We start from the raw sequence: 27,281 nt of genomic DNA, 5'->3' as shown, positions 1-27,281 counted from the left end.
TAAACAGAAGACAGATTGCGATGGTTTTCATCTCACAATCTTTGGGTCAAATGCAAGATTTTTTAAACAATTTGAGTTTCTAATAAGGAGAAAAATGAGAAAGTGCTTACGGTATCAGAACTGAATCAGCAGAATCTGAATAACTACATTTAAGCTCCTTCACTGAAAGTTTTTTATTTGGCAGAACAAAGTAATTGTTTGTCTTAAGTATAAAAATGCTGTTGAGAAGAAAACCAAGCTGGTTTGGAATCTGCAAAATTAGGAATTCTTCTCCTCTGGATTCCACTATATCTGAATCATCTTAATTTTAAATGGCTCCTTAATTTGGATTACAGCAGTTCTGAGTTTATGTAATGGGCAAGAAACATGAAAAAAAACCCAATGCCAACTTGCTACCATGTTATGACACTGCTGTCCATCAGAGGTAATTACAAAAATGACGATAATGTGCCAATTGTAAGGGTTCTTTTTAAAGCTATTACTTCAGTTGATTTTAATATAAGATATATTTGCCTTTGTAAAAGAAGGAATTTTTTTTTCAAAGGAATTAAGTGTTCAATAATAATTGGTGTGTTTTTTTTCTCCTCTCTAGTGTTCATAATGGCTTCTGGGCTTTTGGTTTACCCTTTTGGTTTCAACTCTGCTACTGTGAAGAGATTCTGTGAGAATTCAGACATCTACTATGCAGGAGACTGCCAGATTGGATGGGGGTATATGCTGGCAATTGTTGGGGTCATGTTGTCTGTCTTTTTACCATTCTTTGCAAAATATGCACCAAAAGAGCACATATCTCCAACTCCAATACCTACTATTTTATAGTATTTTATTACTCTTTAAAAACAGAACATTCCTGTCTACAGTTAATGGGCAGAAATTATTATAGCACTTCCATTTAGCTGTACTGCTAAAGAGAGGAAAAAGGAGACGGGGAAGAGAAGGTCAGATTCACAAAGACCAGAAGTGCATTGATAGTCTTCCGTAAGTACGAGCAGCAAACGCTCTGGAATTGAAATAAGATTAATCAGCAGCCTTTATGCTGCTCTAAACATATAGTGGCATAATGCCTTAGACAAAAAAAATCTGTTTATCCTCAAAACATCTGTCTACCTCCCAGTTTCTTTTGTGTCTCAAAGTCGTGAGTCTTTTAAAAGCTTCAATTCACTTTTTATATATTATTAGATGTCAAAACTTTTATGAACCCAATAATTTGAAAATGATATTTTGTTACGATTATTTTGATTAGTGAAAAAGCACCTACTAGTAGCCACAGCCTAAAATTAAGCTTGAAATCTAAAAATAATTGTATACAAGAAAAAAGTTGCTTTTTAATCTATATGTATTCGTAGTACCTGCGTATTTGTGAGTTGTCGGCACACATTTTAATCCTGATCTAATCTTCAAGATTTACAGTCATCTTCATGAAGACTTGCATAAAATTTAGAGGACTTCTTTTCAGAGAGAGATCCAACTACTTCCAAAGGCTTCATGATGATTTAAGAGTTTAACATGAAGAAAAAAAATAAGAATTTGTTTTTGAGTATTTCTTAAATTATAATTTTAGGTGGACTTTTACAAAATTACCTGACCTATTACAACTTTAGACTTTGGGCTTTGCTGTTTTTTAAGGCCAAAAAGAAAAACCTCCGTTTACAAGACGGTATGTGCCCAATGGCCCTTGTCCCAAAATGAACTAGATTCTGATATTTCCATTCCTATTAAGAGCCCATTAGTGTAAAAAAAAAAAAAAAAAAGGAGAAAAATTATGTGAAATGCTCCTGGATGCAACAAATAAGAATGATCCGACACCGCGTCAGATCTAGCAAATGGCCATATTTCACGGGTTTGTACGTGAACCCTGTGAAGTCTGATCTTCGCCATAGCACTGAGTTCATTCCAATCAAGCACCGAGATAAGTGCACTTGACTGCCTTAAGCAGAAGAAACATTGGGTTCTAATCTCACCCCACTTTGTTTTCCATTTAAACTAAAAATTGAATTCTATTATCATCTTTTATTTTCTATTATTTATTAAAAAAGAAATAATCACATAGATTATATTTAATTTAGAGCTTGTACTTCTTACTTTTGTATTTTGGCACAAACCAAGTGATCAAATTTATTATTCTTCACTTAGCTGAGTCCAACTGATTCCTGCATTTGTTGGGTTTGATGGGTTTTTTTTAATGGAAAGTGACCCTGAAGGGACAGACAGACACATGTTGAGGACGTATAAGGAAATACAAACAGATAGAACAATCACTGTGTTATTTTAATAAATGTCAAAGACTTCTGCAGTCTTGTTTACATTCCTCACCCTTCTAAACTTCAACAGAACATCACATTGTTTTCCAAAACAATTGTCTGTTGTTACGTTTTCATGCATTCTAAAAGCAAATTCTGCACGTAAACTTAGCGAGTTCCATTACCGATCTTTGAAAATACAGATTTCAATGTAGAATTGAGTACACTGAGAAAGAGAGAGAGAGCCTGTGCCACGTGTTTTTGCTCAGAGTGACTAAGGAATTAAACCTCCCAAATATCTGACAAAATAGGTTGAAGGAATGCCTCTAAAGTAAGAACACCACATTTCAGTCATTTCTGTAATGTACTTTTCAGTAATGTCTTACACTTTTTTAGTGAATGGCTGAAATTGGCAATTTTCATGTAAGAGTCAGAAAAGTGAGGAATAACAAACAACATGCAAAAAGAAAATCATCACTGCAAAGCAGAGAGACAGAGATGCAGGCTTTTCTTTCCTAACCAACCTGTGCCTTTACACTAGAACCATTATACAAGACAGGATCAATGTGGTTAAAAACAAAACAAGCAACAACTGAGAAACGTTGAGTAATGTGTATAAACTGTATTGCGTAGGGTTTTTTCTGTTTCGTGTACTGTTTACGACTGTTCACTTAATGTTTCACTAGAAAAAAGTGATTTGTTAGTGTAAAGTAGAAAAGTTTTTTGCAAAGATCTAAACACTCACTGAAAGTAAAATTATTTGATATTTTTATTAACAGCCATAACATGCCTCATAAACACAAATGACCTATTCCTGTCCTTACTTATTAACGTAACTTTCACACGTGCAGAACTGGAACCATCCGTCACTCAATTGAGATCAGTAGGACTACAACATTTGTGTGACGTCGATGGCACGCGCAGGTGTGGCAGGTCTGCTCCTGCGGTTCGAGCTTCCTTTGTAGTTTTAATTTACCGTTACAACGGAGTCTCACAATTTACAACACCGCTGTACCAAATCCTTTACTTCTTACAACTCAGCTTCTTCTGTTGTGAACATCGCCAAGCTCTATGTCCGAGAATATTCTGCACCTTTTATGAGTTAAGCTAATGCTTCCATTTGGAACTTTCTTTAATATTTTATAATATATAAAGGAAATCAAATATATGAATATGACCTCTACAACTGGATAAATGAAACTCTCCTTGAAACATCCACGCTCAGAACCTGCTTAGGACAGAAGGTAGAGATGATAACACAACAGCTAGGAAAGCATACACTTTAGATCCTCGGCCGGAACATGAAGGGGGGTGTTGCTAACAATACATGTGCTAACACTGACAGATCACTTTTTTTAAATAAAGGCTGTCTGCGCGTTAAATTGTGTAAAAGCGTTTTCCTGTTGCAAGTCAAACGATGTACTGGACCAGGTTCAAGTTTTATTCTAAATATATAATTTTTTAAGTGTAACTAAAAGCTGTATTTTCCATTAATGTGTTTCTGCGTTGACTAGCTGGCTCCTTTTTAGAATATTAACTGTTTTCTGTATTTGACTTGTTGGATACAATATTTCAATTATTTTAAATGTGAAATTTCCAACTGCCAACACTGTATAATAAAACTTAAAAAAAAAAAACCAACCCCAAACCCCACACTGTTCACCATTTTCTTGACAACTTTTTATTTTACAGTTCCCAACAGATCTGGTACAAAGCTTTTGAAGTAAGGGAATTAGCTAAGGGGAAACGGAAATAGAAACAGCAGGAATAATCTATGAAAGTTAATGTTTGAAGGCAAAGACACACAAACATGTACACGGTCCATGCCTCACAAAAGATGTTTCTATGGCAAAGGCAAGGAAGTTCTAAGTTCTGTGTTCAAATACTGATTTCTCTCCGACTTCCTCTGTGTCCTTGAGCAATCCTCCTACAGCTTCGGGGTCGGGTGCTATTTTATATAGGTGTTACACTGATTATTTTTTTTTTTAAATCATGACTCAGATAACGTATCAACAGGAACCGTATGAATACCCAATATACACAGCTGCATCCTGTGAAATCTTTCTGTAGTATCTCTTATGTTCATCTCTAGAAAAGCTTTTGCACGTGTTCTTGTACGACAACAAAGGAAAAGGGGCCCATTAGTTGGAACTGAAGTGGAATAAAGACTACGTCCTTGCTTTCTACCAAAGAGCAGCTTCAGTGCAATGCGCAGAGCCAAAGAGAACTCTGTGGCATTTGCTAGCTATTAAACTTGACCAAACACTCCTCAAAAGAAGTATATAGTCGACATTTTGAAACAGGTATTGGAGGAATTTCTAGGAATTGGAGATAACAAAAAGCAATGGCAATCTGAGTTAGTATTGATGATTTTTTTCTAAGGCACTTGCACTACTGCGAAACTTAAACATTTTAATTTAGATTTTACTGGAGAAATTCTGATCTACTATGTAACAAAACCCTCTTATTCATATTTAACTGGGCAAGATAAGCTATGGAAGGTAATAGTGGAAACAAAACGTTGTTACTAACATTTGCTGGAGACCATAGCATAGTGATATTTTCAAATTTTTAACCAGATTTTCAGTATTAGTTCTGGTAAATGCGTTAGGATGTCCAGCCTTTCTGGGTAACAGCGAGTGAAAATCAGTTTTGGACAACTATTTCAATTTTTAAATTTCATTCATTGTTTTTACATATGTCGCCATCTCAACATCTGCAATTTTAACAAATTCTTGGAAAGTGTTTTGTTCTTGAATAGTTGCTGGTCTTACAGAGACACACTTGAAAACGTTCCTTTTTGCGTCATAGTTTCCCATGCACCTGTGCACTCGACCTCTAATTAGTCTTGGAAGCTCCCGGTCCTTCATCAAAAGCACAATAAACAAATAGAAAAATTATACACCTTTCTAATAGAGAAGCTTTCAAAATGTCCGGTTGTTAGATACTAGTGGACTTCTGAAGACTACCTCAAACGCAGAAGGAATTTACATCAACTTTTTTGCTATTATCAACTACTTAGAAGCCAAACTGAAAGTCCCACCTTTTTTTCCAAAACAGAAGTCTGAGGTTGCCGAAATAGTGACCGGGTTATTGCTCTAGACCAGTTTGGGAACAACAGGGTATAAGCACCCAGCTTTCCTTTTACACAGTAATCTTCTGTTTTATCAGAACAATGTATTATTATCTTCAGCAAAGGGATTATAGCTAGTGGTGTCTGTGTAACTTCTGCATGGACACAGAATACTTACAATTTCATAAAATACGCAAGGCAGACTCTCCTTTCCATCTCTCAGCAGAAAATTCTTTGCCCCATATGCTCCAGGTGTGACTGCAGAATCAAGTGTGCCTATACCAGTTAGCAAAGACAAGTCACAGTGTAAGCATCAGAGCATACCGAGTATGACATATGAAGATACCACAACAACATTTACTACACGAAAGCACTAAGATATAGTAAGTCAGCATCAGCTTTCTGTGGCAACTTGCGCTGACAGCACTGGAAGTTGCAATACTAATGATGGGTTTACACAGTCTTTGAACAGCGAAGTTGTACAAGATGTCTCCCCAAACTGAGTGACCAATGCGGTTTTCATAACCACCGCTGTGAACAGGTTGTCCCCTTGTTTAGCAGAGCACAACACAATTCTCTAAATTTTATTGATCTTCATATGCAAATCAGCTTTAAATGTTTGCAACATTTTCTGAGATGCCATTGCATTGTATATTCTTAAAATTCTGAAAATTTAGTCATTTCAGTCATGTTCATTTCTCAGATAATGTCAATTAAAACTCAAAGTGAAACACACTGAAAGCCATCTGTGTTTAGACCCACTCCAGACTTGAATTCCCAGATTAATTGCATTTAGAATTACTGTAAAACTGTATTGCCCTACAGAAGGTTCCTTTTTAATAGCAAAAAGTATTGTAACATGTTCTAAAAACAAGGAAAGAAAAGAAACAGGATAGAAAGAGCTTAAATGTTGGATGATAACTGTATTATCAATTTGTACCTATTTTAGTCAGTTTTCATAGCTGAATGGATGTCCCAGCAAGAAATTAGATGGTGCTCATGCCAGCATTTTTTTGTTTTTAAGTATTTTAGCTATTGTTCCTACAGTTACTAACATTTTCTCTTGGCTGTTGTCCCACCATTATTATTAGTTACAGCAGAGTCTACCACACTTACCTAAAACTTCAAATAATAGCATTGTTTTATATGTGTATTGACTCCAGTGCCTCATGCTTTCAATGACTACAGATATGATTCGCAGAGAATTCTTTTCTTTAATTTTTAATTGAGGCGATGAAAATTCCTTTCAGAGGAAGATGAAAACTCACGTTAGATATACACACTCACACAATTTTAAAAGGCACATAGACATTTATATATTGTGTTAAATATCCAATAGTTACATTAAAATTAGAGTATCCGTTTGGACTATACAAACAACTCCCTGCCAATTTATATGATCCTGCTGAGGGCTGTCGGTTATTATAGTATGAAAATCTCAATTCTAAATTTTCAGAAACTTAAGGGTTTACTAAGGCAGCTAGGACTGATGACAGCCTCATCTTTCCACATTTGCTCTACCATTTTCTTCATTCTATCTTCCTATGAACCCTCTCCATAAGTTTACCTGACTTTTGCCTTCTGGAACACAAACAAATTGGTTTTCATTCATTTTATTTTGCTGAATTTTGTGGTTAAATTTATATGCCAGACTACGATCCTGCAGGCTTCTTGAAACAGTGTTAGGTTTCACTGGCCATTGTCTTGTAGATGTGTATGTTTGGCTGGTTTCTGTTGGTTTGAAATGCTGAGATGAATTACGGGTATCGGGGGTTTTTTGCTGGTGAACATTTTTCAAACTATTTGAAATGTTCTCAAACTTTCGAATAATTTCACTACCAGATCTTGAATCTGCTGTGGTACTTAAAGGAGTATACTCATTTCGGTTCCAAATTTTAGTACTGGGAGCCTTCTCTTCTGCCCTGCAGTACAACATTAGGCATGGTTCAGTATCACAGTATCTATTCTGAATACTCAGATATGTAATTAAAGTATATACAAGCAATCTAGGTATTGTTGGTTTAGCATTTAAAACATCTGTTAATATTCAGATTCAAAGCACTTGAGTGTATACTTAAATTTTCCTTATACAAGGCAGTGATCACACCTGTGCGTAACTCCAGCTGAATTCAATAGGCCTCAGAAGCTTCCGTAATTATTGTCCTGCCCTGTATAAGGGATCCTCCCTGACCCAAGATTCACATCTTTTCCATAACTAAGCAGTTTTTTCTGAGTGATATTTCTGAATTCTTCTACCACCATCACTGAAGAAATAATTTTACAACAGGCTGTAGTGATGACCTTATAACAGCCTTCATTTTATAAAGGTGGCTCAGAAATTCCTTCCACCTCCATTCCATTTTGCCTTTGAAGGCACCGTTCTGAAACATTCAATCCCTTTTTGCCATTGGAAATGAACAGGAACAAGGGAGGAGAAAAAGGGCAACCTTGCTGGATGTTTTCCTGCCAGCTCCAGGCATTTGAATCTGTAAGCTTTTCCTTGGTTTACAAAAGCACAGAGTTCACAGTCATATTCCATTTTGATTAAATGTTTCGATATCCAAGTGCCCTAATGTACACTGATAGAAACTCATTTGAGCCTACCAACAGATTTGGGTTGAAAGCAGGCAAAAGTTCAAGTAAAGGGGAATCTCAGAAAATTACATCTAAGACCAGCAAAAGTCAATCAACATTTATGGTAAGACTGATTTTTAGGGCTGATAATAAGGCTAGATACTAGGTCTAACTAATAGGCCTCATTAGATACACCTGAAAGATACCTCATTCTAGTGGGCTTTGGCTCATCAGCACCATGGAATTATGATCAGCGATGATCTGAGAATTAAAAGGGTCTCTCTGAATGCTACAGGAATATGGAAAAATTAAGATATGTTTTCACATAAGAACAATTTTGGTTAAGGAAGGACAATGAAAGTTAAAGACTTCACCAACCTGCAGGCATACGAGTTTCTTCCAACGTTTGCTAAATTAGACCTTGATGCATTTGGTGGTTTCATAAGGGAAGGAGCCATCTGATGTTCTGTTTGGCTTTCAAAGACAAGTTTAAAGTCTCAGTGACATAGTAGCAGCTTTGTTGCAAGACAGACACATGGATCGTAGTTTGTGAAACAATTGGTACCCAAATCAAAAAATCAATAAGCAACAAATAATCTGCTTTTACGTACCCACTGTTTGCTGCTTTCTGTAGTTCAGCCACTTCTGGGTGTGCAGCTCCCCAGCCTAATTCTCAAAAGACAAAGGATTGAATATGGATTAAAACTGAAAAGATTGAAAGGTAATAGGTCTACTCAGGGCTCCTACTCTTTAGCTGCTTCATGTCCCACAAATAGTGTCAGATGGGAAGGAGAAGGAAGAAAAAATGGAATGTGATCCTTTGATATCTGTAATTATAAGGCAACTCCTAACACGTAGGATGCTTCTCTAGGCAATGGTTAAGTTACAGATGTTGGACTTATTAGCACACAGACTGTTACTTTATTATAATAAAGTGAAAAAGTTTACTTATAAGTAAAACAAAGAATGTACTAAAGGCAGAATTCTGCATCATTCTTTCCAAGCAGAATTTGAAGAACAGAAGTTCTCTTCTGAATTACAAGAAAGACATCTTATAAATGTTTCCTCTCGTAACACAGGACTTGAATGTTGATTGAACTCAACTGAAAACAAAAGGTCAGAGTTTCAAGAGACTCTATTTAAATGGCAGTGCTACTTCATTCTCTAACACACAAAGAGTCAAACTCCCTCTAGGCACAAAGTATAAAAAGCTCAATTGTATAGAGGAGAAAGAAATTTCCTGGAGGACATTTTTTACATAATGAACTTTTCAGAAATAAGCATAAAGGATGCCTATAGTTCTTGATAAAAACAATGTCTAATTTAATATAACACAATCATAAAATTAAGGTTTATTTGGATTTAGAACCAGTAAAAAAATAAAATATGTCTTATTTACCAAATGATCTGGGGGAAAAGTCGTAAGTACAAGTCCCAGAACTGGCACCTGGCTCATTTTTAAGCGGATTTGAAGTGAGGGGCTGTCTACTTCTTTTCTTCTGATTGAACAGAGGTACAGGCAAATAACCTAAAATTAAAACTCAAATAATAATACTATACCAATAGCAAAAGGATACACAATCTGCACTTAAAAATACGTAACTAAAATTACTCAACAATTATTTTACATCACCCATAGGAATTACATTTCATAAACACACCACAGACCAGCCATTCCCCCACAGAATTTATATTCCCAGCCCTCTGTCTTGCACACAGTCCCAAGAAGGAAACATTTCCCTCGGTGACCAGTCCCCTGACTCCACTCAAAATCTTGCCCTGTGCTGCAATAAAACAGATAACCCATGCAAGTCCACTCAGGAAATGGGGATCTAGGACGGAACACTGCATATCCTGTATGGACACGGCATATATGTGTGTGTCTGCGTGTGTGCGTATATATATAAGCATAATGAGGTATGAATGGTAAAGCACAAAAGAACGGATGGTACCTGCTGTGCCGCGAGTTGAAGCGTCAGCCAGACTCCTTTTCATTTCTTTGCTGTATCTTAGGAGGCAACAACGTATTGATTACTCCATTAGGAATAACTAATTCATGTTGTAAACATACCCAAATTTTATGCGATTTTATGGCAGTTCCTCTCAACTCTGCATACCCAGTGACACGCACCGCTAAAGACACAAGCCTAAAACATGCAAGCAGTTGTACTGGATTTACAAGATCCATGGATACACAAGTAACAAGCAATTGCTCTTTGCAGATTAAGGGCCCAAATTATTACATTTTTGAAGTAAAAATTGTATTCTCTACTATTTTTAAGTGCTGTAAAAATACTGGGTTCACTTTTGAATTTAAAAGTACATACACGTTCAAACACACAGAATTCTAATTCCTGAAAATAGAATACTAATAGAAAATGCAGAGTTATACATTGCTGCAAAGTGTGTTGGCAAGGTACATGGCTTTGAATGAAAAACTGATTTAACTGTTCTGTGAAAAATAGTCACGACTTAAGCAATAAACTTCCTTTCTGTACTTTATGGTATAGACCTAAAACCTTTAATTTCCTTATATATAAAATGCTTCACAAGTAAAAAAAATCCATTATCATCAGCCAAATATTTTTAACAGAAAAAGTACATATTTGCATATTAGGTACAGGTAGTTTGCCATATTTGTTTTCTGATTAATTTACTTCTACAGTAAATGTCTGTGTATTGCTGCATACATTGAGGATACTACAGACTGCCCTGCAGCATTAGTTGCTATTCTATCAAAGTTTGTTGCTGCTACATATTGTCTTTAGTGGCACATGAATAATACCATATACTTGTGTGTATAAATAACATAAGACATTACCTCTACATTTATTTTGATCTGGCAGTTAACCACATGCAACTATTAAAGATGTTGATAAGAATGAAGCACAGGTTACCACAGCTAGACTAACAGATCAATTCCCACTCTATTTCTGAGAGATACATCAATTACACGTGTGACAACACTGCAGCAGTTTCTATGAATTGCTGTTACACCATTTAAACTGTATTGCTAGCGCTATGAAGCCTAATGGCCACCGGTGACATACTTGCAAAATAAAACCCCATTTCAGTTTATAAAACCAGTTTTGGTGTTGCATAGGATTTTAGACCGTATTGTTTTGTTTTCTGTTCTCTCTTGAAGATAAGCAACCAAAACCCAGAGCTAAAGCTGCAGAAAAACGTAAGGTAAGGCTGGAGAAGAGGAGATACCCGGGGTCAGCCTCCGCAGTACCTCACGCAGCGGCGCCGGGCTGAAGGGGGCTGACCTCCCCGCTGCACCCTGCGGGAGAGGGCTCTGGTGAAGCCCGCCAAAAATAACGGACCGCACGACCTCGCCCTCCCGCCTGAGGGGGCGAGGAAAGGGCGGGAAGCGGCCGCCGGCAGCGCCCCTCGAGGCGGCAGCGCAGCGTCCGCGCAGGCGCCCTTGGTGGCGGGAGGCCGGCCGGGAGCGGCAGGGCCCGAGGCGGGAGAGCGCGGCGGGGGCGGTGGGAAAGGGCTTCGGTGGGGGGTAAGGAGTTATCTCCGCGCCCGTGGAACCGGCCGGCGTGGTGTCACGTCCAGCACTTAGAGAACCCGGGGCAGGAGCTGAGTACCCACAAACGTGTGAACACAAGCACGGATGTAAATAAAACTGTGTTCTTCAAGCTGTTTTTCCCTTCAGGCTCTGTTCTGGGTTTTACACGTGGCAGCTTTCAGCTGTGTCATTTCTGACTGGTTCCTGTGTAAAATCTTCTCGCTCGGCAGGATTTGAGCCTGCCAGTTTTTTGTAATCCCAACTTTTGCTTCAGCCAGTGCCTTGGAAGGCTTTGGTGAGCCACGTTACACTTTCTTTTTTTTATATATATACACACACACTTTTCTATATATGTATCTTCGTGGCTTTGATAGCTAGACATAATTTCATTTACGTTTTATTATTGCCTATGTTTTTCAGCTTGTTGCACACATTCTAATCTTTCAAATGCACTACTAGATATTTGCATGTGGTACATAAAAGCAATCTGAATTCTTAATAAAATAAATATCCTAAATAATTTTTCGAAGTGTATCAGGAATAAGGGATTCCTCCCGGTGGTTAATTCAGAAGAGTGAAAGCTTTTCAAGTGTCTGCCTTTATACCCCAAATTCACGCCTGCTTGTAATGTCCTGGGAGACCAGGAGTTAAAAGCTGTTTGGAAGTTAACATGCTCTAAGGGCATAAAAGAAGCCTCCATGGCTTTAGTTCCTAAACTCATGTTTGGAAATGCACTCTATCTGTCCTAAGAAAGCTCTTCTTAGGAGACAAACTTCTTGCATGTTAAATGAGGTAAGTGCACAAACGATCCCTGTATTTCATTCAGCTTTTTGCAAGGAATTATAACCATTAAAGTATCACCAGCAATAAAAGATAAACTATACGTACTAGTGCTGCATGTTTGCATTTTGCCGTTTACTTTTCAAACTGCTGTGGTGTTTAAATTCAGCAAACCGAGATTCAGAGCGTGAGTCATTTTTTCAAGCGGCATGTAAATAGCTGTCTTGGCACTACTGCTAAAGAGGCTGGGGTCAAAGGACAGTACAGACTGTCCAGTGCTGTAAAATACAACTTTACAGCTTAGTTTAATAAATTACTTACTATGATTAAATATCTGACAGCTTTTAAGTACAGGAGTAATACAGTTGAGTGTTTGAGTAAACAGTGTCTGTATTAACTCGCTGTAAGGTTCAGCAAATCTGTATGCGTAAGCTAAAACAGAGAGAGCAACTTTTGTAGGAAATATATTCCTGGCAGGACTTGTCTAGGTAAGTCCTATGTTTAGCTTTCTTTTTGGAGACCTACAGTCTATCAGCCTGGGTTATAAAGCCTCACCCAGGCACTAGTCAAATACTCTGTCACTGGAGTATAGTCTTAATAAAAAGGAATTGTTCAATAAACATTCTTTATTCCCTTGCAATGTAACATTTTTTATATTTATATCATGTGTCAGACACTAATTGCAACTACTTTTGTCATTTACAGCAGTTAAACTTATTTTCTGTAATTAAGACCTTTTATTCTAAATGTTTTGATCCTCATGATGGAAGTTATGGCTGCTCTTCGGCTTAAGTTTCAGAAGCCTATCTGAATGCTTTTGGAAATGGAAGAAGTCAAGTTGTTGACTAAGTTTTTTTGGGGGGAAGAACACAGCTATTGTCCCATTGTGGTCTATATCTGTTTCCTTTTTAACATGCCAAAGTTAGAAGGGTCGTCACCGGCAGAGTTGTTTCAGTGTTAGAGGTCTGTGCTAGCAGATCCCGAGACAGAACTAGAGCCAGGAATACTTGGTAAGTCAGTTGTGGATAAATGGCACTTTAATTTCAGCTGGTGTTCCCTCTAATCACCGTTCTTCAGATATTATAAAACAAAAAAGGTCAGACGAGCAACAACATGCTTTGAGGAACTCAGCTGTTCTTGTTTCTTTAGATGAAAGTACTTGATGTTTCAGCATTATGTCTTGATCTAGAGCCAAGATATGATTCATATTTTACCATTTTTGCTCACTTTAAATCATTCTGCCCTTGTACACTGTAACGTTTATGTAACTTCAGACATACAGAACTATACTTGTTACACTTAGTTTGCAATGCAAAAGAGCCAGAGATATTTAAGTGCATTATTGAAGTTTACATTTAAAAAGTCTTTTCATACTGTCATTAGTACAAGATTTACCTATATATCATATTTTGATAGAGATTGCCTGGAGAAGTTAACTTCTGAACTGTGTAACAGTACCATTAACAGGCTTGGAGATATTACTAAATATGGTAAATGAAGGGGAGGGCTCCTCGGGAGGGAGGAGTGCCAGGTTAGCAACTCCCCGCCTCACAACGGGAGTCTAAACTGTTAGAGAAATGTTAATTCACTTTCATTCACATCTGACCTAAACAGGCTTAGAGAATTTCCTGTTTAAAAGAGTAAAAAGATTTTTTTTTTTGAGACAAAAAGTTTTACTTTATCATTATTTTCTGTTTTGCTTTCAGCAATTCTTAGAGCTGCTGAAAAGCATGACTTCCTCTTCTGTTGTTGATAAACCTGCGGTAAGACGGGTTGCTATCTTCGGAGGAACTCATGGCAATGAGTTATCAGGGGTATTTTTGGTCAAACACTGGCAAGAGAATGGAGCTGAGATTCAAAGAACAGGAATGGAAGTGAAGCCATTTCTTACCAACCCAAGAGCCGTGAAGAAGTGTACTCGATACATTGACTGTGATCTGAACCGTGTTTTTGACCCTGATAATCTTGGGTAAGAATAGTTGCACTTTCAGTTGTTTTACTTTTCTGTTTTTTAAGATTCTAAGGAGCTTCCTTTCCGGATTAAAATGTTCACACAAATTCCGCTACTATTTTAACTGTGCAGTCACATAACTGAAATTACTGACCTTTAACCCAAAAAGAACAAATTGCATGAGTGCTAACAGATTCATTTTAAAACTATTGCTAGTAGAATGAGCCTCAAACCAACACATAAGCTTAAACACAGCATTTTAAATTGGTGTTAGATTAGCTGTATTTGTGTAAGCTGAAGTATTGCTGTTCTGAGTTGCAAAGTCATTATTTCTCACATCTCTTCTTGTGCATTCAGCTTTGGAGCTCTTCTGAATAAAATTATGCTTGCAGGAAGAGAGCAGATAAAAGCAATTGAAAGGTAGACATCTGAGTATCTGAAAGAATGGCATACAAAGGAGGGAAGTGTATTTAATTTCAGTTATATACAGTAAAAGACGACAACTTGAAATGAGTTAAGTTAGAAATAATGTTTTCTATGGCAAAACGATAGTCAAAAAGTCTCAATAATCTAGCTACCTCATTATTTTAGAAGAAATACAATCTATAATTACTGTAAAATTAATTTTACATTTTTAATGGGATTTTATGTTCCTCTCCATTTGAGACATCTATTCCAGAGGTATACTTTGCTGTATAAACATTCCTATGCTTGGTATAGTTGCATGGTAAACAGGTAATTATGTTTCAGAAAGGTCTTAATGGTAAAGGTGAATATCACTGAAAGAAACACGTATCACATGTATTTTGTAGGCACAGCTATTCTTACCCTGCACGTCTTTTCATCTTAGAATTTTGTTGTTGATTATTGTATGTAAGATAAACAGACTTTTTACCACAGGTGTTGAGGCCGTTCTTTTAATGGCTTACTTAGGACAAACATATGAAAAAAAAAGTGGTTTTGTTTGTTTTCAGCTGCTTTGAACATAGAACACTTGAAAAAATAGCAGATTAAGACACCTGGAGGCTGTCTTAATTTTTTAACTAATATTCCCCAGTAAATCCTATGAAGTTGCCCAGTCCTATTGCAACACTACTGACTGCTTGGAATACCTTCACCTGATCCCCTTAAGTGCAGACCCTTCAAGGTTACAAATGATTTCACAAAATGAGAAAAAGGAGAGTGAAATCCTGCTACTACTGAAAGTAATGGTGGAAGTCCCGTTGGCTTCGGTAAGAAGTATTAATTTAACAGCCTTATGTGAAGAAACCTTGAATTTCAAAGACAGAATTAAAGAATACAGAGGTAGATTATGTGATGTGACAGAATCATAAAAATAGAAAAAGGAGCTTGAGGGACTCACGTACAAATTCTAATCCTCCTCACGTCCCGCCAGTAGATCAACTGCACGTAGACATTCCTAGTAGATTATGCCTTGCCATTTCTAATGCTCCAGCAGTGGTGATCCCATAATTTTCCTCAGCAACCTCTTCTGATGCTTAAGTATCCATGCAGTTAGTGTTTCGTTAGCGTTTAACAAAAGGTTCTTTACACAACTTAATACCGCTATTTCTTACAAAAAATACAACATTACAAAGCTTGAGCTGTATTGACAAGGAAAACTGAATTTATCGCAGAAGATACTTGTGTGTGTCTATATTGTACCTGGGGAGTTTCCCAAGCCTGTTACCTAAACCAGATTTGCAAGTCAGAACCTACAGCAGTTTTGAACACTGCTAACAAGTAAGATAGACCTCTCTGTCAAACATCGGTTTCCTGTCAAGCCCTTATATGGAAAGGAGGCAGATCTCAGACCTTTCCTTAGGCTAAGACCATTTTTTAAAAAGTGTATTACAGACACAGTCACCTGAGATTACAAGTATTAAAACTTTGGAGGAATAGATTTGAGGCAGTAAAATCTTCTCTGAGCTTTGAGGGTCAGGAGGGCTCAAAACAATAGACTTAGACTAAAAGTCTGATCGGAATATGAGAAGACAAAAAATAAAGCAAGTTACAAAAGACCTTTGACTGATGTCCAAGGTAAAAGGGCATGGACTGATGTCTGAATACCGTCTTCAGTAGGAGGCAGATCCAGTCCTGGAAGTGGTTTAAATTGTTGATAAATTTTGAGTTAGTTTTCTGCATGGGGGGAATTTTGGGGTGTAAAGAAATAAGAGAGAGGTAAATAGTCTCCATCTAAAATCAGATTGAAAAATTCTTACTACCCTTCTGCTCAAGAGACATGATAGTAAGACCTGCTTGACAATCATACTTGCTTTGTTCAGGCACAAATTCATCAAGTTTGAAGAGTTTGGTAACTAGGTGATTTCAACTCCAGTCAATTATGGAATTAAAGTAAAAAGGAAAGGGTATACGTATTTTGTTGACTGTAAAGCCATGGAATGAGTTTACTAATTTCTTTGTACTGATATTAACAGCAGGACAGTGGTGGAAGATATTCCATATGAAGTGAGAAGGGCTCAGGAAATCAATCATATATTTGGCCCAAAAGGTAGTGATGATGCGTATGACCTTATTTTTGACCTTCACAACACCACTTCTAACATGGGTGGTACCCTTATTCTTGAAAACTCCAGGGATGACTTTACAATTCAAATGTTTCATTACATCAAGGTAAAACTAATTTAAATGAACTATTAAAATAGATTATTAGTTGTAATGTTGTATAACTATATATTATTTTGTAGTTTCTTTAAATACACTAATTTTTATTCTGCAGAACTGTTTAAAATACTTAATCACTCATAGGATGGGGGTTTTTTAATCAGAAATAATAATTTTATTATAATACCAGGTAATTCAGATTTGAACTCATCATAATCTTCCTGTATTAAATGAGCCTTAGTAAGACTGATGGGCAAAGAGGAGTGCTTAGAATAACATCTATGAAAATGAATGTAATTTAATCTTTCACACTGATCTGTCAGGAACTTGGATAAATTTGGGTTGCACATGCTAAATAGTTAAACATTAATTTTATGAAATAAAGACATGGAAGAAATAATGGAACTCGGTAATGACAAATGTTCCCTTCATCAGTAGTTATAGGAATAGTGATGTCTCTTTAGAAGCTGTTTGATTCAGCTGATAAGTATTGGTAGAGGGAGGTTTGCAAAAGTGCTAGCTCAAGCGTAATCTGGGTGAAGTACCAGTGACCTGCACAATGACTGATGAAATCGAGCTCAGGCCAGCGGCGTGGAATTTAATTTTTTTTCCTTAGAAACAGGGTATATTTTAACATTTGTTTTTATTTATTACATGCATCCCATTTAAATATGTATAAAATACTTGAAGATATAGAAATCTTATCACGGAAATGACATGAAGAGCAGTGGTAGGCAGTCATCAGGAGAGAGGCCTGAAATAGGTTTCTTTGTCAAAAAAAGGTTAAAATAAGGCTTAATCACAATCTATGTCCCCATAAAAGAATCTAAGTCTAACACAAGAAACACTTGAAATCTGCTTTACGGTATTTTGATTCTAAGGTTTGGAACACTGCTGAGTAGGTTTTTTCTTCCTGTTAACAATTTAAGACTAGAGCTGTGTTCAGTTATATGAGGAGACAGCAGAGCTCAGCGGAGCATGCCTGGCATGAGTTAATGGAAAGGAGACCAACAAATACAGCTTTGTACATTTTCTAAAGATGTCCTACTTCTTTGAGGGCCATGAAATAAAGGCAACATATTGAAGACATTGTGTAAATCACTTCTGCATCAGTAATCTTTTGTGGCACAACATTTTAAAATATTTGCATAACAAAGACATTTTTAAACAATCTCCACAGAACGCTTTGGCTCCAGAACGCTGTCCCGTTTTGCTGATTGAACATCCTAGCTTGAAATACGCAACAACTCGATCTGTAGCAAAACATCCTGTTGGTAAATATGACAAACAAAGACTATTTTAACACACCATAAATTATTTTAAAATATGCCCGTTTCCAGATCGGTTCATTTCATTACGTTATTCAGAGTGCTGCCATCACCAGTAGCTATTTGTTTGACGATATATTTACCGAATCAGGCGTACGTGATTATCTCTTCTTCTGAAGGGTTCTGATTTACACTTGGCTTACAAAATACAGAAGCCAGATGGAAATTCTTAAACTCAGTTAACCCGCTGTTTGCAGAAAATATTTATGAGCATAAGGAAGAAGTAACAGCTTCGGAAAAGAAACGTTTACGTCCCTCTAAACAAGCCTTGGCCAAAAGACTGGTTGTTAGCCAAGAAGAGGAAAAGAGAAGATGTGATAAAGGAAGGGGGAGAGGACGTTCTGCACGGAAGTGGTTAACTGTTTCATTTATGGAATCAAAACCATAACCATAGGGAAAAAAAATCATTAGTTTGCTTTTCATATTAAAGAATGATTTATCTAAAAACGCAGTCTGGAAAGACACAGTGAGGAGAAGGATAAGAGAAACAAATACATTCGGTGACCCTCTCTCTTACCCTGGCAGCACAATCAAAAATGTACATTTGGTTCTTTAAACTGATCCTGGCTGGTGAGCTGAATGTTCTGCTCGCCTTAAAATTCACATAACTCTCTACAACTCCTCTTAAAGCACAGACCCAATCAGACATCTATTTTTGCTGTGTAATCTAAACACGTGGTATGTTACGGCTCTGTTAATCATCTCCCTCCTCTGCAAACAGGTGTGGAGGTGGGTCCCCAGCCACAAGGTGTTGTTAGAGCTGATGCTTTGGACAAAATGAGGAAGATTGTCAAACACGGCCTCGATTTTGTGCAACTTTTTAATGAAGGTAGAATGAGTAACGAAAGAATGCAGCCTCCTGTGTCGTATCCATGGACTGTTTCAGGGGAATATTTTTTAAAAAGATACATTGGGCTACCACGCTTCACAGTTGAACGGGTAAAAAGGAGGGAGGGTTGAGACCACCTAAGTGCGGTGTCAGAAAGTCAGAATTCCTGGATAGCTCCTTTGGGGAGCTTTAAGGATATTTCCTCTTTGTGAAGATTCAAAAAGTATACTTGATCTTCATCTTACGGTTGCTTTGAGAGTCTGAAATACTAGCTAACAATATCTGTATAGCAGTATGTACATGGAGCACATACGTAAGTTAATACCAAGAAAGAAGTGTTTCATTTACATGCCTCCTGTGCATTGTTATCCAAAATTAAAGTCAATAAATTTTGTAATATTTTGTTATACCTGCGTACTACCTAAAATACCTACTGACAAAGATAGGTGTTTAAAATTCTTTAAGATTACATCTTGTCAGTGGGCTTTTTTCAGAAGCAGAAGGAAAAGAATATAGTTGTGCATGTCAGAATCTCCTTTGTTGTGCTGGAATGGTAAGGATTAATTAGCACTGGTACCATTCTGTGTTGTGCAGCACTGTTGGACACAGGCCTTTCATTGATTTCTTCGTCTACAAAATACATCTTTTTAAGTATACAGTGAAAAATCACATTTCAGCACCAAATTTAGATGTGGGTTTCATATGTTACAGTAAATGACTGGACAATCTTTCTGCAACTTGGCTTTGAGGGGCCAAAACACCTGGAGCCAGACATTTTTTAGGATACACGAGCTACTCGCTAGTGTGTAAACTTTGACGGGGCACAACCTAATGATTTAAGCCATTCTAAATAGAATAAATAAAGCATTGTGTTTTTTTAACAGGCAGTTGTTCATTCTGACGTTAAAATACATTTATCTTTTCTAGGAAAGGAATTTCCACCATGTACAATTGAGGTTTTTAAAATAATGGAGAAAGTAGATTATCCCAGGAATAAGAATGATGAAGTTGTTGCCATTATTCACCCTAAACTGCAGGTAAGTTTTACAATAGTTTCCCTTTGTGACATTTTAGAAGCAATCCTGTGTTCCTTCTGCTGCTTTGTAGCATATTTTAATAGTAAATATTTAAAATGACAATATTGCCAAAGGGTTTATTGAATACTTTAGACCTTCCCTATAGTAAGTTCTGTCACTAAGGACAGAGTATTTCAGTAACGGACTTGGGAATCACTGAATCTAACACCACTTTTGAACTTAAAACCGAAAAGAAAAAAGAAATAGGATAGCTTAAAATATAAATCTAATTTTGTATTCTAAAATGAGGGTTTGCTTTTAATCACTTGTAAGCTTACGCAGTTTCCTTTTAATTCACCTTTACCGGTGAATTCCATACAAGCCTGCAAAAAAGGGCCGGAAACCTGGAATTGCATGCTGAAGGTTAGAAGGAATTCTGTTAAAAGCTTTTGCCATAAACTGTAAAGAATATAACTATTGAGCACAAACTGAGAAATCACATGAAATATACAAAACCTTGAAAGTAAATATACTCTGTTTTCTTTCTCTAAGGATCAAGACTGGCAGCCGCTGAACAATGGCGATCCTCTATTTCTGACTCTTGATGGAGAAGTAATTGCATATACAGGGGACTGTACAGTCTACCCAACCTTCATTAATGAAGCTGCGTACTATGAAAAGAAACAAGCTTTTGTAAAAACAGTGAAAATGAATCTCACTGCAAAGCACATCAGAGCCTTGGTCTTAGACCAGAGCACTTCTTAAAAGCTTGTTACAGATTTTCAATACAAAAAGTGGATTTCTTCTCTGGGAAATCCTGTGCAATTCGGTAGTAATTAATGGAATAAATAAATGCAGAATCTAACTTTCAATTGTAATTTAATTAACATTGATGAGCACTTTTAAGATGAAACATACTGTCTTAACGCTAATTATGATTGTTTACTTGTTTTAATACATTACTATAGATGCAGAGAATATTATTTTTATGAAGTTTGTTAGTTCACGCTACATATAATGATTAAACAGTGTACTGCAAACGCGTTAGTGCCTATAAAACTTACATCCAGTGTCATATAGAAAGATGCTCATCCACAAAACTCTACTATATTAACAAATTACAGCATTTCTACTTTATAACCCCAAACCTCCAATAACTAACACTTTTTAAAATGACGTGATCCTTGACACTAATTCCTCAGACAAACATTCAAAATGTGAGACGGGGGAGAGCTAGGGAGAGAGAAACAGGGAGGATATGGATATTGAAGTTCTTTTGTATTGTCTGCATTTGTGACTAACCCCTATGGCGCTGAGCTGGCAACCTTAGGGTTTGCTTTTGTACTTAGGAAGATACAAAATAAGCTAAAGACACATGATTTCTGAGAAATATACTAAAATGAAATGTAAAGCTTTCTAAATTTGAAGTATTACAAGATTAATGCAAGCTGTTTCTGATTTAACATTAAAGACAAAAAGTATCTAGTAGTCGGAAACATACTGGAGCAATATTCGAATTCAGGAAAAAGATGTGCTTTTTCCCATGGAAGCTTTTGAAGAAAGTTTCTGTTGCAATGGAGATGAGTTTATAGCTTTATAACTTTCTGGATGTATCCACCTACTGCTTGGAACATTTTCCAAATAAAATTGTAATCGACTGCTGTACCCCAAAAGTTCTCAGTGGAGAAGCAGGATTAGGTAATTACTCAGGGGTTGAAGAAGAGCCACGCACAAACCGTACCTGAGTATTTCAGAATGGAAATTAAGAATAATTCCATACGGGGAGACTTTTCAATTTTGAGACCAATTTGTTCCATAGCTGTAGAGAGAAAGCTTGCCATAGCAGCTGAAAAAGAGAAGAAAATGGGGATTTAATTAATTTTCTAAAGTTGCTTTTAACATATTTGACTATAATTGGGGATAGAGAAAACATTAAGAACTTTGCATAAGGATACAATAACTGGCTATTTACTGAAAGATCTGTTGTCTAGATAACCCCCCAATTATATCTTTTGAAAAGTGACATCTTCCTTATTTGCTGCTAAGCCAAAATCTTTTTTTCCTTGCTTTGTGTAACTGCTATGGTAATCAAATAAAAACACAGAACGGAAAATTTACTGAATTACAAGTTTTATTTCTTTAATTTAAATAAACATTGTATAAAAACTACAGAATTATCTGCTCTAGTCATTATCCATAGTGTCCTTGATAAGAGCCTTGAGATAGGAGACAGTGTGTGATCTGGCAGGGATCTGTGGCCACAAAAGGAGGGGATTTTCTCGGCAAAGAACTTTTAGAAACACCCCCCAGCTTCTTCCTCGGGTTTATCATACAGTTTTGTGCCCGGACATTGGCACAGCACATCCCTTACGGGTTTTTTTGTGCCTTGCCTATTTTATGGCTACACCTACAGCATGAGCTCAGCACAGCGCAGAGATACCTGAACTAGTTTTTGGTGACAAGTCTACCCCCAGCACCACGGTGGACTGCGCAGGCGAGTTTATTCTGGTTCCTGAGTATACATGAAGAGGTATTTTTTTATTTTGTACAAAAACTGGCACTCAAAAGAATCCAAAACGGAACTGCAGAGTCCTAAGGCAATGTTCTTTCTTGGCAGTTTCAATGCAAAATTAACTAGCAAAGATGAAAGATTTCAAGACCACAGGAGCTTTTTTTTCCTCATAGTCACATGTCCTAAGAAGGCCAAACAATGCTCAGGTATTACATTGGTCTATTGATACACATAAATGTCCTTCCCCTCAAATTCCTACGTCCTGTAAAAACATAACTGAATTGAAGATTTCCTTCTGATCCCATCCGTACGTGGTAGGAAACAGGATACGGCATCTATAGAAGTCCGGTTGGGGAGCGAGAACCGTGTTCGCCATCCCTGCAAATAGCTTTGCACTATCCTTTCCGCTGGAGAGTCCCCTCACGCTCTCTTCTGTGTTAAGAAAGTCTTTTGGATCATTTTGCCCACAGCAGGCTTAGCTGTAAGAATCCAATGCAATTCATATTATCACACAGAACAGAATTCACCTGAGTCCTAAATAGCACCTTTAAAACAGGCACCAAATGAATATATATGAGGAAAACCCATACACTGAAGACACAATGTATTAATTGAAATTTAAAAGTACACAGAACAAATATTTCTTTTTATACATACACATACAAAATAGAAAACTAAAAATATAATTCATAATACTAGGTCATCCCAGGTAGTGAAATAAAAAGTGCTACAGAAATGCATTATGTAGTCCTCTGAATAAAAAAAAAAAGCTTTAGAAGTCTGCAATTGCATTGCATTTAACTAACTTTGTTAATTTTGGGAATGACTTATTTTCCTGAAGCATTTGAACATAGAAATTAATTTACTTTTAAACTCAGAGAACTTCTGATGTGATAACTTTTTTTATGCAGCAAGATGAAACAGCACGGAAAAGCTGAGTAGGAAAACTGAAGACCTTGTGACTGGAGCAAACTGGGAAATATTCTCCACCATGAATTATGTTTCTGCCCTATTATTTTACGGGAAGGGATATATACATAGCAGTAAATAAAAAGCAGTAAACACCACATTATACCCTCAGGATTACATACAGGAAAAACAGATCAGGCAAAGCTAATGAGACCTAGAGAGGCTTGCTCCAACTTGTGGGATCAAGCCTCCAGTAACACTGACAGTCAACACAAAAGCTTCAAATGTATCCAGAACATTAATTCAAAATAACATACTTCACTTAGTAGTCTTCAGAAATGAAATGCCTTTCTTTTCTCCGTGACAAGAACTTAACTTTTTTCAGCGTACAAAATGTTTCTCATGAGTTAGAGATTCCAAAAAACAGCCGACTGGGATCACAACGATCTTCATTTTCCACAAAAGGAAGAAATATCTCACATTTGACCTTTTTTATCCAGTAAAAAGTCTAGAGCCAAGTTTGAGTAGCATCACACAAACTTGGACAGCAACGCTTTTTGAGAGGCTCAAAATTGAACCACTGAAATAGTCCAGTTTATTTTAGCTTAGCTGCCCTGATTAAATGGGTTAAAGTCATCAGACCATGTCACTGAAAGTTTGCGTTCCAGCTGGTTCCAGCTGTCCAAAACACCAACAAAGCTTTCAGCATCCACTGCTGATGCTTTTAACCTTCAGAACGACCACATGTCAGAGACAGGACCACTAAACAGAAGTTTCAGGCAAATCATCCATTTCTTCAAACGTATTCAGGGTGATTTTGCTATTAGTTCTTGAATTATCTTGAACTTTGCTTGGATCTGCAAAAAAATGCATTATAAACAAAACAGGATATGGTAGGAACTGTATAGGCAAGATCAAAGTTTTGCACACCTGGTTTTTTGTTTTAAAAAAACGATGTGTTTATTTAAATAGCAAGTTGGCAGTTTACTACCATATCTTACACAGAAACTTTTCTGTCCACCCCTTTTCATTATGACCGAGATCATTCTACTGAGCAACACAAACGCTAATTGACTTCAGAACAAGCCTTCCAGGTCCTCGTATGCCCCTATGGTAAAATCTGACGCCTGCTGCCAGAAGGACATCTGACACCTCCGAGTTAGGTCATGTCTCTGTTACACTTCCAACACTGTCAGCAGATGGGTATCTTGAATTTCCTCGTCAACATTCACAAGGGGCAGTTTGTCATCCAATATGTATTGCAAAACATAAACATGCATGTTCTAGGGTTAAAATCAGCAGACTAGAGCTACTGTCAGGTGGAATCAGTCTGATTTCTTGCCAGATTTTGCAATCCTACGTGTAACTATTTATGGACTAAATGTACTTTATGACAATTTTTTCAAAAGAGTATTTCTGTCTATTAAGAAGTTCTCCGGCCTTTTGCCATTCCAGTGCCATAAGAGAATGTAAAACTTACATCAAGCATAACTGCTTAGAGAAAAATAAACCGTGATTTGGTGCCAAGGTGTAAGTAATGAGAGTTTGTAACCAGCCCTCTCTGCAAATCTTTAAAAATAATTTAACACCACCTACCATATTAGCATGAGTTTCCCTAGCAGTGAAGTGAGATTGAACATGTAGATTACGAGAGCTTATATTTTTAAAAGGTATAAAACTATATCAAAGCATTTCTAAGAAAAAAACAATTTCACATATATGGCGGTGTAAAATTCTGTAGTACCTGTTGGCCCTGGATCTTCATTAATAAATGAAACATGTGTTTTCCACTCGGTCCATTTCACTTCGTTAATCCTGTTTATATCATATATAAGTAGTGTTATTAGCATGCATTGTCTCCCAGCTACATAGCTGCGCTTCCCCGTTTATGTCTTTCCTCCTCCTTGGGATTGCCACACTTTCCCATCACCACCTGCTTTGCTAGGAGAATGTTTTTATTTAGCCTGATAAGGCTGAATGCCTTTTGCAGTGTTAGGTACTGTATGAAGATGAGAATAATACTTACAACTACTTTATAATTTCACACATTATGAGTACAGTCTTGAAACGCACCTTAAATATTTAAGTATTTTTCATAAAACAGCATAGTAATATTTTCTTTAATATGGTAATCACCAATTAGCAATCACCTTAAATCTAATTAATTTTAAGCAAACACAGGAGATTATGACAAAGGACATTTACTGCAGACTTGATACTTGTACATTAAAAACATAGGAAGTTGAAAATCTGTTTTCTCGCCAAAAAATTGTCTACATAAAAAAACCTGTACATTTTCCCCGTTTTAAGCAATTGGTTACAACTGAAAAAAAACAAATTGGATTTCTGTACACCCAATATAATTTGTAGAGATGTAGAAATATTTTAAAGAGGCTTTTGAGGAGAAATAACCTTGAAAAAACATACAGAGCAAACTGATAGCACAATAGTCTAGCTTTGCTTTACCTTAAACACACCCTGGTGTCATTTTCAGCCACTTTACACCGTTCTCCCAGTTGGAATTTTTTCCTCAAGCATTTTGGTAAGAATTTTTCAAATTCCAAAATAGTTCTGGCTCTCTATTAACAATAAATAGCAACACGAGTATGGTTAACTATATCCAAAATTGTCTGCTTTCATAGCATACCCAGTCTGCAGGCTCCATGTTTCATTAAAACAGGTCATGCCTCCATCCACCACCCATAACCAACACTGATTCCAACAACAGTAAGTAACATGGCATGCCAGTTGTTATTTGGCATGTGCAAATAGGGAGCCCCCAACTTTCTCTAGTTAGCCCCACCGCAGAAGGCATACTCAGAGAAGCATCAAGAAGTCTCGCTCTAGACTCAGTATTTAGGGCTTAACACTAACACACCTTCATGCAACACCCTGCCACGGGGATATACATAAAACCTGTAGTGGGATGCTGCCCACCACAGACAGCAGCTCCCATCCTAATTACGAGTATGTTCTCAGTGTCAGCTTGGGACTCAGGGCTGTCTAGCCTTGGTAAAAGACCAGGCTTGGATAAGGTATGAGAAATTGGAATGAACTCGTGCATTGCTCAGGCTCGAGGGGTGGAATAGCCGAGCATGCTGTGTTACAGATTCTGGGCAGATAATGAAACACACCTTCCTCCTGACGCACCAAGGGGAAAGAAAGTCATAAAGGTATATGACAGTGTGTGAGGTTGAAAGTCTGAGCCATAAGATTACCTTTAGGATAATTGTGATAAATTCAGAATTAACAATAGCCTAATAGTAATCTTCTTTACATTATTTGTACACATATATGAATGGGCATTATCCTTGTTCATAGCTAAGCCCGTCTGTCAGCGTGATAAGTTACCATAGGTGCAGCTGCAAAGATTTTAGCCGCTGCATCTATGCTTCGCTAAGCAAACTATCTCAAACAAACCTGGAGCTTCCAGATGTGCTCACTTTCTTTAGAAATATCTTCCACTGTTTCTCCCATTAATGCAATCAACATGTTCAAGAGAAGAACAAAAGTCAACACAACATAAGTTATAAGGAGCAGAAGAAACAGCACAGGATACTTTGAATTTTGCTGGATCTCCAGATCACCCAGTCCTAGGGTGAGCTTGAAGAGATCCATCAGAACAGGTCCCAGGCTGCTGTTGGAGTGGCATTCACTGCCATCTTGGCAAGTTTCAATCAATGCAGCAAGAGCTGAGAAGAAAGCATAAGAAAATTTTAATCACAATAATGCTCTATTACATGGCATTTTATCCTACAGAAGTCAAAATGCAGAGCTTAATAAAGAGCTGGAGCTGCCCAGCGACACACACAGCAGCAGCAAGGTGAGAGGTTACCACGAAGCAGAAAGACCCCATGTCCAAATGAAATGGCAGGCAACGGAGCAAGAGACAAATTACTTATCTGTTCAGACAGTCTCTAGACAGTT

The 27,281-nt window shown here is 37.1% G+C and overlaps 4 protein-coding genes across 6 annotated transcripts in view; 2 read left to right on the top strand and 2 right to left on the bottom strand.

Annotated features, from left to right (window-relative positions):
- The window catches only part of LHFPL7 (LHFPL tetraspan subfamily member 7), a 63,261-nt gene extending 61,451 nt beyond the window's left edge, over nt 1-1,810 (top strand). Inside the window, exon 3 of the mRNA XM_075113499.1 lies at nt 593-1,810. Coding sequence (XP_074969600.1) covers nt 593-819 — 227 coding nt within the window. The 3' untranslated portion in view covers nt 820-1,810. The remainder of the gene's footprint in view (nt 1-592) is intronic.
- SPATA22 (spermatogenesis associated 22) lies at nt 1,735-15,857 on the bottom strand. Its single transcript, XM_075113501.1, has 9 exons — nt 15,503-15,857; nt 9,840-9,895; nt 9,287-9,415; nt 8,499-8,553; nt 8,266-8,361; nt 6,881-7,235; nt 6,430-6,556; nt 5,492-5,589; nt 1,735-5,104 (listed from the first exon to the last, which is right to left on the bottom strand). Exons 2-9 carry the CDS (start codon nt 9,880-9,882, stop codon nt 4,913-4,915), a joined length of 1,095 nt encoding a protein of 364 aa, XP_074969602.1. The 5' UTR covers nt 9,883-9,895; nt 15,503-15,857; the 3' UTR covers nt 1,735-4,912.
- On the top strand, nt 11,734-22,050 carry ASPA (aspartoacylase). 3 transcript variants are annotated; one of them, XM_075113496.1, is made up of 7 exons: nt 11,734-12,672; nt 13,891-14,153; nt 16,574-16,769; nt 17,941-18,034; nt 18,810-18,917; nt 19,845-19,954; nt 20,486-22,050. In XM_075113496.1, the coding sequence occupies exons 2-7, from the start codon at nt 13,915-13,917 to the stop codon at nt 20,696-20,698; spliced, it is 960 nt and encodes a 319-aa protein (XP_074969597.1). In that variant the 5' UTR covers nt 11,734-12,672; nt 13,891-13,914; the 3' UTR covers nt 20,699-22,050. The 3 variants fall into 3 exon arrangements, with proteins under 3 accessions (XP_074969597.1, XP_074969599.1, XP_074969598.1); XM_075113498.1 differs by lacking the exon at nt 16,574-16,769 and adding an exon at nt 15,193-15,367; XM_075113497.1 differs by lacking the exon at nt 11,734-12,672 and having other exon boundaries at nt 13,739-14,153.
- TRPV3 (transient receptor potential cation channel subfamily V member 3) overlaps nt 22,007-27,281 on the bottom strand; it is an 18,439-nt gene continuing 13,164 nt past the window's right edge. Inside the window, exons 14-17 of the mRNA XM_075113500.1 lie at nt 26,775-27,046; nt 25,821-25,933; nt 25,099-25,169; nt 22,007-24,211 (exon numbers count right to left, since the gene is read on the bottom strand). Coding sequence (XP_074969601.1) covers nt 24,117-24,211; nt 25,099-25,169; nt 25,821-25,933; nt 26,775-27,046 — 551 coding nt within the window. The 3' untranslated portion in view covers nt 22,007-24,116. The remainder of the gene's footprint in view (nt 24,212-25,098; nt 25,170-25,820; nt 25,934-26,774; nt 27,047-27,281) is intronic.

Source organism: Phalacrocorax aristotelis, chromosome 18 (assembly GCF_949628215.1).
Source record: "Phalacrocorax aristotelis chromosome 18, bGulAri2.1, whole genome shotgun sequence".
In the NCBI taxonomy this organism is placed as follows: Eukaryota; Metazoa; Chordata; class Aves; order Suliformes; family Phalacrocoracidae; genus Phalacrocorax; species Phalacrocorax aristotelis.
This window is presented reverse-complemented; position numbering and strand designations above follow the sequence as displayed.

Excerpts from the sequence above, each read along its gene's own strand:
- SPATA22 (XM_075113501.1), bottom strand. The coding sequence starts at position 9,882 with ATGAAAAGGAGTCTGGCTGACGCTTCAACTCGCGGCACAGCAG. Across the intron at positions 9,416-9,839 it reads TTCAACTCGCGGCACAGCAG|GTTATTTGCCTGTACCTCTG; the intron begins GTACCATCCGTT and ends TTTTAATTTTAG. Across the intron at positions 8,554-9,286 it reads CTTTTCCCCCAGATCATTTG|GCTGGGGAGCTGCACACCCA; the intron begins GTAAATAAGACA and ends TTTGAGAATTAG.
- ASPA (XM_075113496.1), top strand. The coding sequence starts at position 13,915 with ATGACTTCCTCTTCTGTTGTTGATAAACCTGCGGTAAGACGGGTTGCT. Across the intron at positions 14,154-16,573 it reads TTTGACCCTGATAATCTTGG|CAGGACAGTGGTGGAAGATA; the intron begins GTAAGAATAGTT and ends TGATATTAACAG. Across the intron at positions 16,770-17,940 it reads AAATGTTTCATTACATCAAG|AACGCTTTGGCTCCAGAACG; the intron begins GTAAAACTAATT and ends CAATCTCCACAG.